Consider the following 13,724-nt stretch of genomic DNA (forward strand, 5'->3'; position numbering starts at 1 on the left):
ACAATCAAGGTTAAGGGCCTCGCTTAAGAGCTCAATGGTAATATTGGCCTGTCAGCAATACGATTTAAACCAACAGCCCTCCACTGACAAGCAAAGACACAAAAATATATACCGCCCCCACATTTAATAAAATATATCACGTCTTGTAAGGAATATGCATGCAGACATCTGGCAAACATGTTTTTCTCAAAACTCATATGGAAAATAAAAACAGGTCATTACCTCCCTTTCTTTCTCATGACTTCCTATGGTGGTGAGTGGTGAAAGCAACTGAGCGACTACCTGGCTAAATGCTAGTTCAATCACTTCCCCAGATAAATGCTAATTCAATCACTTCCCTGGCTAAATGCTATGTCAGTCACATTCCCAACTAAATACTAGTTCAGTCTTTTCCTAGGCTTAATGTTAGGTCAATCACTTCCCCAGCTAAATGCTACGTCAATAGTTTCATTGGTTCAGTCACTAGCCTGGCTAAATGCTAGGTCAATCACTTCCTAAGCTAAATGCTTGGTCAATCACTACCTTGGGTAGATTCTAGTTCAGTCATTACCAAGGCTAGACGCAAGCTCAATCACCCCATTAGTGGTGGCAGTAGTGTCCCCATCATCTTTGTTACCCCCCCCCCCCCCCATTTAAGTTCATAGCGCATATTCAAATCATCGACCCAGAACACTAGGCTATTCTCTTTCTCTGCTACTGCCTGTTTCTTCCCTTTGACCACCTTGAAATTCAGAGAAAATAAAGTGTAAATACTAAATCACAGCAAATGCAGACGCAGTGAATATTTGACCTTTGCACCAAACATTGACCCAGCCACAATCTACCTAACCTACCAGTCAAACGTTTTTACACACCATGGGTTTTTACCACTTTTCCATTTATTTCATAAACTGCTGATATTTTATTCTTGTTAAGAGTACAAAAGTTGGAAAGTTGAGTGAGCAGCTATAAATGAAAATATAACTCAAATAAAACAAGTTTGTCTGACATCCTATTGATGGTGATGCCACAGTCAAATTCTAGGCTGTCCTTTAACTTTAAATGCACTAGTTAACTGTTTCATCCCATGAAACAGAGAAGTATTTAATGTCCCTTGTAGAAAGAATGCCTCAAATTTTCTCTAGTGTTATAAGCGCTAGGTGAATCAAAGATATGATATTTTCTTGCCAATAAAGATACGCAAATGGTGAACATACTGTAAATTTATTTGTTAGCAAAGAATACCGAGTGTATTTTTAGTAAGTGTTAAGTCAGTAACATGCAAATATAGAAAATCTCAGTGTGTGCAAAAACTTGACTGGTAGTGTACTTTCTTCTAAACAAAACACATATTAGTGGCAGGCTATGACTGAGTTTAGCAGCAAAGCCCATAGAGCGATTATCGATGGTCGCGTAAAGTCACAGCAAAGACCACTAGCTAGGGGTGTGATCTTTCCCTTTCTGTCACAACGTTCACTCCACCCCATCCCCCTACAGCTGGGCACAAGGTCTGCGTAGTAAAGATGATAAGCAAGTGCTAAGTTCAGCTCTCTGGCATGCTCCAAGAGAGGTGAAGAGCAAACCGGGGTGCATCCCATGTTGGGGGGTCCTCGGGGGGCTCAGCCTCCATCCAACCAAAGAATATTACTCTCCCTGCAATGCATCCAGCAGCCTGTAGAGGGGAAAAACACGCTCACAAAAGCTGCCTTTTGGTCTTCATCCCATCCAGGTTGATCTATCTTCGATGCGATTAATTAACCACTGCGAAAAGAATCTTACTCCAGTATTTTTTTGCAACTATATGATTATATTGATATTGAATCATGTACAATCAAATTTAATTATAATCAAATGCTGGTCAATTATTTCAGATAATGCTTAATTAATTATGCAAAAGTGCTTAACTGAAATGTTTACAGCTGGAGAGACACTGGGCCAGGATTTTTTTGTTATTAAGAATATTACTGTCAGAACATTAGCTGTTCAATAGCCATTTTTCTCTGTGAATATGTTTTCCCAAAATATACCCAATTCAACCCAGGTCTCTGCGAGTACTTTTCACGGCTAATGTATTCCCCATTTCAGAAGGTAATTCAATCAAACAAGGTCGTGACATTTTCCAGGAAAATTGGCAGATGATGTGGTTTAATGATTTATAACGAGGCTTGCGAATTTCATCATTTTATGATGCGCTACTCTCCAATCACAAACTCTGGGAAAAGGCGGGGGGAGGGGGAGCTGTTAAATACAGCTCCAGAACATATCATCTTCACTGTGCTCCAGCAGGGAATCAGAAGAGGGAGTGAACAGCTACAAAAACACAAAAGAATACCAGTAAGCAGAAGAAGCAGCACGCTGCAAAACACGTAGGTACATCTCCACCAAAAACCGGCTTTGGCTTTGTAGCAATCATGATTTTTTTGCATTTTTTTATATTCATAAAACAGATTAAAAACAAAATTATGAGGGGGGGGGTTTAGGCAGATGCAGTCAGTGTGTTTGGAGCTGGGGGAGTCGATATCAAGCCGTGCCTGTCTCTGCAGGTGTGGACATGTTGTTCTTCTGCTTGCTGCTCGCGGTTATAATAAATGCCTCAGCCGCCAACCCCCGATCGCGGGAATGGGCTCACCACGGGTCCTCCATCTTCGCCGACCTCACCTCCGAGGAGATGCGTGTAGTACGTGACTACCTATCGTCCCGTAAGGAGCTGGGCCTCTCGCCAGCCAAGGGCAAGGAGCTGAAGAAGAACAGCATCCTGCTGATCGAGCTGCAGCTGCCCCGAAAAGAGGAGGCACTACGGGCGCTAGACCGGGGCCATGCCAAACCCCCCCGCCAGGCCCGGGTCGTGGTTCAGTTTGGCCGGCAGCTGCAGCCCAACATCACCGAGTACATTGTGGGGCCGCTGCCATTCCCCAACTCCTACCAGGTCAGGACCTTCAGGAGCAACCGGCCAATCAAATTTGAATCACGGCCAATTTCCTTGGTGGAGTACGCATACTTGGATGCCATGTTGAAGAAGATTACTGCCAAGGCGCACCAACTACTTGAGGAGAGCACGGGTTTCACTTTCAATAACTGTACTGACCGCTGTCTGACCTTTTCTGACATTGCTCCCCGGGGACTAGCCTCGGGTGAAAGAAGGACCTGGATAATGCTGCAGAAGTTCGTGGAAGGGTACTTCATCCACCCGGTGGGCTTCGAGGTCCTCATCAACCACCGTGACCTGGACCCAGAAAACTGGACAGTGGAGAAAGTGTGGTACAACGGGCAGTACTTTGACAGCGTGGACGACCTGGTCGAGCGCTACGACAATGGCGACCTGCTGAAACTGAAGCTCCCGGAGCACGACGAGCAGGACCTGTATTCTACTTACATCCCACGTGGCCGCAGCAACACACCGACGGACATCCATGGGCCAAAACTGGTAGAGCCACAGGGGCGACGCTACCGCGTGGACAAGAACTTTGTGGAGTATGCCGGTTGGTCCTTCGCCTACCGAGTGCGCTCCTCTGCTGGACTCCAGATTTTCGACCTTCGCTTCAATGGCGAGAGGATCGCCTATGAAATCAGCCTGCAGGAGGCCATTGCCTTCTACTCGGGGCACACCCCGGCGGCCATGCAGACCAAGTACATTGATGCTGGTTGGGCCATGGGCACCGTGACCTACGAGCTGGCCCCGGGGATCGACTGTCCCGAAATAGCTACCTTCCTGGACCTTCACCACTACTACGACACGGACAAACCAGTGCTGCACAAGAATGCGCTCTGCATTTTCGAGATGACCACCGCCATGCCCCTCAGGCGACACTTCAACAGCAACTTCCATGGAGGCTACAACTTCTTCGGGGGTCTGGAAAACCATGTCTTGGTGATCCGGACCACGTCTACAGTCTACAACTACGATTACATCTGGGACTTCTACTTCTACCAGAACGGGGTGATGGAGTCACGGGTCAGCGCCACTGGCTACATCCACGCCACGTTTTTCACGCAGGAAGGGCTTCACTATGGGAACAAGGTCTACAGCTATGTGCTGGGCAACCTGCACACTCATCTTATTCATTACAAGGTGGACCTGGACATTTCTGGTAAGCTTTGGGGCTATCAGCATAACCTGGAATAAGGCGTTATTTTACCCCAAAAAAGGTAACTGCAACCTTTAGAAAAGTCAAACATGATAAAATAGAGAAAAAACCCTACTACATAATCAATTTCTGCACCCAGTTTCCTTGACTTTGTTGGGGAAAAGCTGGGACATGTGAACTGCTAAAATGTATGCAGATATATTTATATCCATATTTATAACACCCATGGGGCGGCATGGTGGTGCAGTGGTTAGCACTGTTGCCTCACACCGCTGGGACCTGGGTTCGTGTCTCCGCCTGGGTCACGTGTGTGGAGTTTGCATGTTCTCCCCATGTCGTCGTGGGGTTTCCTCCAGGTACTCTGGTTTCCCTTCACAGTCCAAAAACATGCTGAGGCTAATTGGACTTGCTAAATTCCCCATAGGTGCGTGTGTGAATGGTGTGTGAGTGTGCCCTGCGATCGGCTGGCCCCCCATCCTGGGTTGTTCCCTGCCTCGTGCTCATTGCTTCCGGGATAGGCTCCGGACCCCCCGCGACCCAGTAGGATAAGCAGTTTGGAAAATGGATGGATGGATAATAACCATACATAATACTTTTATCTCTACATATGATTAGAATTTTACGAGATGTTATGCTAGAAATGCCACAAATAAACTGAATAATAATAAATAACTGAATAATAACAATAATAATACGTAAATTTTTTACTTAAATTATTCCACTGACAAAATTTAAATTAATGACCATGTGATTAAAACCCAGACTATTTTCACATACCGTATAAATTGCCCCAGCTTAATCTAAAATGGCTGCATCTGCTCAGGCCGGGAAAACAGCTTCGAGACGATGAGCCTGAAGTTTGAGAACTTCACCAACCCGTGGAGCCCCAACCACACCATCATGCAGTCGCGGCTCGTGCGCACGCAACGACCCACGGAGCGAAGTGCCGCGTTCCGCTTCGGAAAGAAGATGCCACGCTACCTGCACTTCTACAACCCCAACGAGTCTAACAAATGGGGTCACAAGAAGGGCTATCGCATCCAGTTCAACTCCCACGCCCACAGCGTACTGCCCCGAGGCTGGCAGGAGGAAAACGGCATCAGCTGGTCTCGGTATGGCCATCCGGGGCTTCTACTAGCCAGGCAATCTGAATACTGGGGCCTGGCAAGTATTATCACACTATCAGAAAAAACACCAATTTGTACCTTTACTTGGCACTGAGGCTGTACCCTCAAGGGTAACTGTACCTTCTAAGATACAGAAATACATTCTTGCACCATTGGGGTATATTAACGTTGCTTGTACCTTTGGGATGCTCCTCAGAGTCCATTTCTGTACCTTAAATTAGACTAAAAGGTACACTTACCTATAGCTGTGCCCCAGTGACAAGCAAAGGTACAAATTCGTGCTCTTTTTTTCTGACAGTGTGGTGCTTGAGCATTGGAACATTCTGAATACTATCTGTACTATGAGGGTGACACAGTAAATCCATATTATGAATGTACTATACTCCAAATCCAGGCGTGCAGCCATGTAGTAAAATAATGGGCTTGACCCCCCCTAAAATTTTAATCACTCCAGACCAGACACTTAGCCAGGTAGTTGTAAAATGAGTTTCAATCCACTTGGTATTTTGTCCCCCCCCCCCCCCCCACCTGCTTAAAAAGAGCATTGGTAATATCTACAGAGAGGAACCAATTGGTACTTTTGTAAATTTATTTCAGGCTATGGACCGGTTCAAACTACATTTTTTATGCAGGTATCCCCTGGCAGTGACGAGGCACAAGGACAGTGAGGCAACCAGCAGCAGCATCTACACTCAGAATGACCCCTGGGAGCCTGTGGTATCCTTTGAGGATTACCTGCGCAACAATGAAGACATTGTCAACCAGGCAAGCTGGGTGTCACCGTGAAACACATTATCACTCTTTCCAGCCAGGTTTAGAAGTGGTCAAATCATATCCTGAGTCACTTTTCGAACATCGTTCAATTTATAGTCACAACTGCTAAATAAATCTACATACATTTAATTATAAATGTGCATTCACTCATTGGCCATTAGTCACAGCTGCTTGTTAATGTAAACAACCCTCTCCTTCAAACAATGAATCATAGACCAGGTCGAAAAGTTCCGTTACTGTGTGACAAAGCTTCAGAGAGGCCAGGGTGTGTGATTGAAGTGATTTTAAACATCGTGTGACCATCGTATAGAACTCAAGGCAATGGAGTAATACATATCAAATATTGTAATGACCAAGAGAAATGTTCAACATCTCAAATTTTTTTCAAATGTATGAAGGCTCTTCAAAATAGCTCCCTTTTGCTTTGATAAAGCCATTGTAGACTCTTGGCATTCTTTCAACCAGCTTCTAGAATGTTTCTCCAACAGTCCTGAAGGAGTTTCCACAAGTTCTGGGCACTAAGTTGGCTACCTTGCTCTTACTTTTCGATCAAACTCATCCGAAACCAACTTTATAGGGTTTAGGTCAGGGGATTGTGAGGAGGCAGGTCACAGCACTCCATCTCTTTCTTTATTCACAAGATAATAACTTACTATTTAACTTTGAGGTGTTGAAAAACAAATGAATTTCAGTAGGTGTGTCCAGATCTTATACACACAGACACACAGACACGCACACACACACAAGACCCCTTTTGTCTCCTGAACTCCTTCAAAATAAAAAAGCCATCTATTGCATTGCCTGATCACCACTTGGTCTTGGTCTGGCATCTTTTCCAGTGCCATTTTCTCACTCTCATGTATGAATGTGAAACTTGGATCTGTGAAAATAGCCCAAATAAACCCTAACCCTGATTTTAACGCCTTACCCATATACATCTCAGACAGATAATCCCTCATAACCTGAAACAGAATGGTAACCAAGAAAATGATTTGATTGGATCCAGACATGTGTTCTGGACTGAGACCATGTGTTTTCCGACAGGACCTCGTTGCCTGGGTGACTGTAGGCTTCCTGCACATCCCACATTCGGAAGACATCCCCAATACGGCCACACCCGGCAATGCCGTGGGCTTCTTCCTGCGGCCCTTCAACTTCTTCGACGAGGACCCATCCCTCCTCTCCCGTAATACGGTCATCGTGCGGCCCGGTAAAGAGGGCAAGCCAGAAGTGCAGCGATGGACCTCTGAGACTGTAGGTCACTGTGTCTCAGACAAACCTTTTTTCTACAATGGCACATACGTCGGAATCTGAGCTGCGAGTCCTCCAGACGTCCTATAAGGGAACCACAAATATCTAAACCGTAAATTATGCTGGACTGAATCTGCTGGAATCAAACTCAGCTCAAGCTCAGATGTAAATACTTTCCAGGCTCTGTGTGTTGAGTTCTGGGACCTGTATCACAAGGGAAGATTTCTTGGTTAGATAGATAACTTATCAAATTTAAGGTAACCCAGTTTAAATGGACTTCTGATTATCTTATGTTCACTTACATTTAACCCAGACTACCTTAAATCCAACAAGTTATCCAGCTTCATGATACAGGGCTCTGTTTTGTTTTTTGTAATGCAAACTTCATCTACATTCTGTGAAAGAAGCAAAACATCCATCACAACTTGTTGTACTAAATTTTACATATCTGTACTGATTTCCCATTGGTATTGGTATTGTATTGGTTTACAAAATGCTCATTTGGTGTTTAAATAAATTACTGTGGAGAATTTCTTTTTGCACGTATCTTTATTCATGCACATTTCAAAGTTTATTTCTAATGACTGCTGTAATGGTGAAGGCATTGATGCTTGGAGGGGGAACTGACACAAATGACCAATTGTTTGATATACTGCATTGTCCTCAGTAGTACATGATATTTTTTAATTAAAATTTATATTCTGTATACAGTGAGCCATTTAATATAAAAATAGCCATTATATTATCGATGAACAATTATCATTTCAAGCATACACCATTTAAGTTTTTCAACCATTTCCAAAACATGTTAATCCACACAAGCAACATTCTTCATCTAAGAAGCATATAATGTATTTAAAGTGGGAAATAATTAAAAAAAGATAAGCCTGTAGCGGAAATCGATGCATACAGTCTAATACAAATGTAGCAGACTTCGCGGACCGTTTATTTCTCTGGTGTTGTTATCACGGTCACGCTTGCTACCTTGTCGGAGTAAGTGAGTGCCTGAATCACCATGGACAAGGGTTACAGCTTCCGAGCATGCCGGATGCGGGGCTTTCAAATGAGCCACCGTCCGGCTCCTGGATCCCACCAGGCTTTCCGGGAATGCTTTAACGCCCCAGAACAAGACTGGGCTGCTTAAGCAAACTCCCGCCCCCCTCCGACCTTCTGGCCGGAACCGGCTCACAGACAATCCAGGATTTACCTGCCGGGTTGCTCCGGGAAACCGCACCAGAAAACGGGGAAATAAACGAAGCGTACGGATTGTCTGTCAGCCTGGACGCAGAAAGGAGTTTGTTTAAAATTACATGTTGATGTAAACAGACAGGACCAGATGTTTTCGATTAGTCCTAAGAACATCAAAAAGACTATAACAGAGATTGCGTATTTATATTTCATTCAGATATCTTCCCCAAAAGACGTAGCATGTTAATAATTTCGAATAGTATTTATACGGAAATTTTAAAATACAATTAGCCAAAGAGCATTGTCTGTCCGTGCATTGCTATGAGGGGGTCACCGCATCTTACTGTAAGAAGCGGACCGTAGCTAATGGTAAAATTGCTGCCACCACCTGATAAACTGGTAAAGTTTGCTAAGAACTTTGAACGATCACAATATAAGCCCAAATACATAAACGACTACCCTTCCTCCCCTGCAGAAAACACCAGCATAATGCATGCATGTTGCGTTCTAGTTCTGTGGACCAGCAACATTAATGAAATATTGCTGGCAGACCAGCTTCATGTGCCTGTATTATACCGAATTCTGTGATCCTAGAGGCGCTACACCTGTAAGCCCGTACAACCACCAGTTATTTAGCAGTGTTATCAGCCGAACCGGATGCGATCGACATCTTCCCGCAATAAATAAACGAATATAAACAAATAAAAATATCACCCACCTCCTCCAACTTAGCTACATAGTTCGGACTCACCCCTCATTCCAGCACTCGAAACGGACCTGGAAGTCCCCGAACTACTCGCTGGTGCAGCCACTAAATTCTACGGAGACTGTGGGCTACTATTTCTCTCAAAACGTTATTTCGGGGCAGAGAGAGATAAAAAAATCTATTTTATGGTTCCTACAGTACGTTTCATACGTGGTGAACATCATTTGTAGAAATAAATCCATACCACAGTATGATTTATGAAAGCAGTAAACCGATCGTTCCGCGTTTTATTATTTCAGTGTCCTGCCGGCATCTTTACTAGGTCATCTTTAAAAATTGTAGTTTTGAAATCTAAAGTGCTCATTTTTCAAATACCCGTGAATATTTTTATTTAGTGCTGTTCAGCCTGAAACGTTTAATATTTTATTGTCTATACTGATTTAAATAACAACACTCTTGATGAGTTTTTAATATTAATTGGATTCACTTTTTTCATTTCTCCTGCACATCCTTGTGGCAGTTTTCACTGAAACATCCATTTGGGTACTTACTGTAACATATCACTTGTGTCCATAGGCTTGACCAGGAGACATGGTTAGAAGATGGATGGATGGGCTTATGCCAGGAAGATTTAGTCTGGTGTGCATTTCAGATCAAACATAGCCCTGCGAATCTCTGTGACATTAAAAAAACGCTTCAATTTTTTTCAATCTTTTGTGCTAAGACATGCTGTGTACAGTACAGATGAAACTGACTCATTCGCCTTGACAGCGGTCTGGAAACGAGCTTGGGTAATGACAGAAATACTGGGACTGAATTTAGGGGACTGCCACCTAGTCGTATGTGTACCCCAGTCTTATGCAACCCAGGATGGGTTCCAAACCCCCTGAGACCCTGATCAAGATAAACGGTTACAAGATGGGTGCATGGATGGATTTATAGACAATGGCACTTCTGTAAACAGCTTAATCTCAGTTGATGGCTGAGCACATATGACCAAAGCACATTCTCTTATTCGTAACCAAACCAGACAAACAGCTGTATATAGCATAACTTTCTCAGTTACAGTACATAAGGAGCACGATACACTAAGTCAACATATAATTGTTTAGCAGAATAATAGGCAATTTAATGAGTCAATTGGAAACAAAAATAAGCAATTAAACTGTAAAAATACAACAAATTACATGCCTATGGAAGAAAGATAAATTTTGAGATTAAGAAAAATTATTGGTCCAGAGGAGAGAGATGAAAGGGGATTACAAAATGGACAGAGATTAGCACAGAAGATAACTTTAGTCTAATAAATAAGTATACACAGGTACAAGTACACTACAAAGGGAAGAACGTCAGGCCTAAATATTTTACAAACAATTACACTTTGTATTTCAGATAAGTACTGGGAATAATGCTAAGAACATATTTTTTTTATTTCTCCAGTGTGGGTATGACATGACTGTAAAATTTACAAAATGATGTAAATCAGTACCGTTTGTGACCCATTAAACTGTATTGTGTTGTTTTAAGAGTCCATTACTCAGAAAGCCACCATGGAATAAAACGCAGAAGAGGATTAACATTTCTGAACTTGGTATTTGAATTCCAGACTCAGGTGGAGTTCCTAGCTATGAGGGAGAGGTGAGCTTCATTTTTCTCCAGGTATCATCACGCCACAAAAGTATTTTTAAGAGGTTGTTTCTGCAGCTCAAGGTGTTCCAGATTGAATAGCCTATTTCATGCATTTTGTTGACTGAATCGAAATGTCAACACAGCATGCAAGACAGCTAACAAAGTGGGATACAACTTCAGAGCTCTTGATATCCATAAGCTAATATTTGCTGATGCCAGAAAACTGCCTTCAATGGGGAAAGAAAACTGCTCCAATGGTCTTCTGTATGGAGTCAATAAACTTTTCTCCTCAATCTGTGTAGCTTTGGCTTGCAGAATCATTAAGAGGGATGTCCCAGTGCTTTCACTTCTCTTCCAAAATTTCAGAAATCGATTTGCTCTTGGGGCATACAAGAAAATGGCAGATAAAGTCAGCAGCAAAGTCACAAATGTCCAATTAAAATAAAATAAAAGGTTGATGCATTGGCTTGCAAATGTGTTCTCGAATGGATGATAAATGTGTGGTGTCAGCAGACAAGAAATCTCATATAATTGATAAAAATTTGAATATGGCATTTAAAAAAACGATTTTTAAAAACTTGCTTAAAAAAGAGCCTTGGAAATAAATGATAGAAGTGAGAATTACGGGTGTTCAGAATACGTTTATTGGATATTTTTGAATTTCAAGAGAAAATGTCTGACTTTTTTTCCACTAGCCCGCTGTAGGCGTTGAGATTCCAACAAAAATGCACAAAATGTTAAGAAAATATAGCGGTGAATGCTGCCATCTAGTGGCCGATCTGAAGGATTTGCAACAAACCATCAAACCATCCATTTTCCAAACCGCTTATCCTTCTGAGTCGAGGTGGGTAAGGAGCCTACCTCGGAAGCTATGGGCACGAGGCAGGGAACAACCCAGGAGGGGGGGCCAGCCCATCGCAGGGCACACTCACACACCATTCATTCACACATGTACTCCTACGGGCAATATAGTAACTCCAATCAGCCTCAGCATGTCTTTGGACAGTGGGGGGAAACTGGAGTTGCCAGCAAACTGAGAAAGAACTTTTGGAATTCTTTGAAAAGTACGGTGGGAACTTGGCTTAGTGAACAGCATTATGGCTAGACTAGATATGTTGAAAAATATGTTTGTAAAAGCAGAATATTAAATTATATCTACAACAGTGGTGGTTGGCAGTAATGGTCCTTGCCAATGTGGCGCCCTAGATGAGCATCACCACCAGCGACCCCTGTCCCAGGCAAAGTGAAACTGGTTGGCAAGTCAGCACCCCCTTAGAAGTTGGCATATTAGGCCGCTGCCTATGTCACCGATAGGATTGATCAGCCCTGGCAACTAGTGGCTAAAAAAATTACATAAGAAGATACATTTTACGAGGCAGCATGGTGGTGCAGTGGTTAGCACTGTTGCCTCATAACTCTGGGAGCTAGTTTCAAATCTTTGCCAGGGTTCTATGTGAGGAGTTTGTAGGTTCTCCCCATGTTGTCGTGGGGTTGCCTCCAGTTTCTCCCCACAGTCTAAAAACATTCTGAGGCTAATTGGAGTTGCCAAATTACCTATAGGTGTGTGAGTGTGCCCTGAAATATGTTGGTACCCCATCCTGGGTTGTTCTGTTTTTAATTTTAAGTAGGCTACTACCTCCTCTACTTCTACGGAACAGCTGCCTCTGCTTTACAGATGCCGAGCAAAATGATCCACAACTCCGTCAATGAAAGCTGTACACGAGTTGCACATGGCAGCATTTTCACAGCACTGCACAGAATGTATTAGACAATAATCTGAAAACCAGAGCAGATGATGGCACAGGATTTACACCTTGCTTGAGATGCAGTGCTTTTCACACATTGTAATTATCCCACATTTCATTTGCATTTTGGAAGCCCCTTTGTGATGAAGTGCAATCAAATATACAACGAAAATTGAATTTCCCATCAGAATACTTAATCAGGGCCACATTAGGGGAGGAGCTAGGAGGGTCAGGCAGACATGACGGGCAGGACATAACAGACAATCTTAAGCAAGAGTGACATGTTGTCCAGGTCTTTATAAGGCCATTTTACAGTGCTTAAGGACAGGAGGGCTCTTTCCAGTACGGTCTGTCAATCGCATAGTGACACAGCGCTGGCAGTGAGGTTTGCCATACCAGTCCTGTGTTCCGTACAATGTCCGTATCCCTAAAAGGTTTTCTGTCTGATAGTAAGCTGCATTTAGTACTTATATTTCATTTGTGCGCCTGGTGAAAGGCAAATCGCTGCCTGGTTACATGGCCTTCTCTGTTTGCGTATAGTTTTATGTTCTCTTTTAGTTTCTTTGAGCTCCCTTATAGAACTCGTTCGTGGGAAACTCACACTTTCCCACTGTCCGGAAGATGATGTTTTTTTTGTTTTTTTTTTAAGTGTTTGCAGCATTAGATTAAAGATATATTAATGCATGTGTTAGTCAGTGCAGAACTAACATGCACATTCCCTTTTTCATTTAGAAACTGTTAGGCTTAATGTCTTGTCTGCACTTAAAATTAAACTTCATGAAGGCAGGGAACAACCATGCATTTGTTAAGCCATCTACAGCAGATGACCACTGGGTATGGAAAATGAAGGTGTATGGAGCCAAGCGTCTCAAACGTCTACTCTGCAGTTTTACACTGTGAACTGTGCCCCATTTTCCACTTTCCATTACGAGAGTGTGGTACCGTGACAATAACAGGCTGGTGCAATTGGGTTTATTCTCGACCCTTATGATGATTTTATTAGACTGTAATCATAGGTAGAAACATGTACCGGGAATGAGAATGGCTTATGTTTTTAACTTCATTTCTTTATTTATTGTTATTTGTTTGCTTGTTTGTTTATGTATTTATGTTTTATTTGTTTTCTGAATGAATGTTTACCAGACTAAGATAAAATTCAGCTGTTTTCAAGGCTTAAACACACAATAATCCCTGTTTTGGTTATTTTTGTATATAGATTTAGCCTAATACATACATAGAA

General features: G+C 42.8%; 1 protein-coding gene across 2 annotated transcripts; it reads left to right on the forward strand.

Moving 5' to 3' along the window:
• The first annotated feature begins 2,216 nt into the window (after positions 1-2,216).
• Positions 2,217-7,746, forward strand: aoc1 (amine oxidase copper containing 1). Of its 2 annotated transcripts, none has more exons than XM_048976875.1 (5): positions 2,217-2,349; positions 2,523-4,067; positions 4,888-5,176; positions 5,824-5,956; positions 7,010-7,746. In XM_048976875.1, the coding sequence occupies exons 2-5, from the start codon at positions 2,531-2,533 to the stop codon at positions 7,277-7,279; spliced, it is 2,229 nt and encodes a 742-aa protein (XP_048832832.1). In that variant the 5' UTR covers positions 2,217-2,349; positions 2,523-2,530; the 3' UTR covers positions 7,280-7,746. The 2 variants fall into 2 exon arrangements, with proteins under 2 accessions (XP_048832832.1, XP_048832831.1); XM_048976874.1 differs by having other exon boundaries at positions 2,218-2,345.
• Positions 7,747-13,724: the final 5,978 nt, after the last annotated feature.

This window comes from Brienomyrus brachyistius, chromosome 15 (genome assembly GCF_023856365.1).
Source record: "Brienomyrus brachyistius isolate T26 chromosome 15, BBRACH_0.4, whole genome shotgun sequence".
NCBI classification, from domain to species: Eukaryota; Metazoa; Chordata; class Actinopteri; order Osteoglossiformes; family Mormyridae; genus Brienomyrus; species Brienomyrus brachyistius.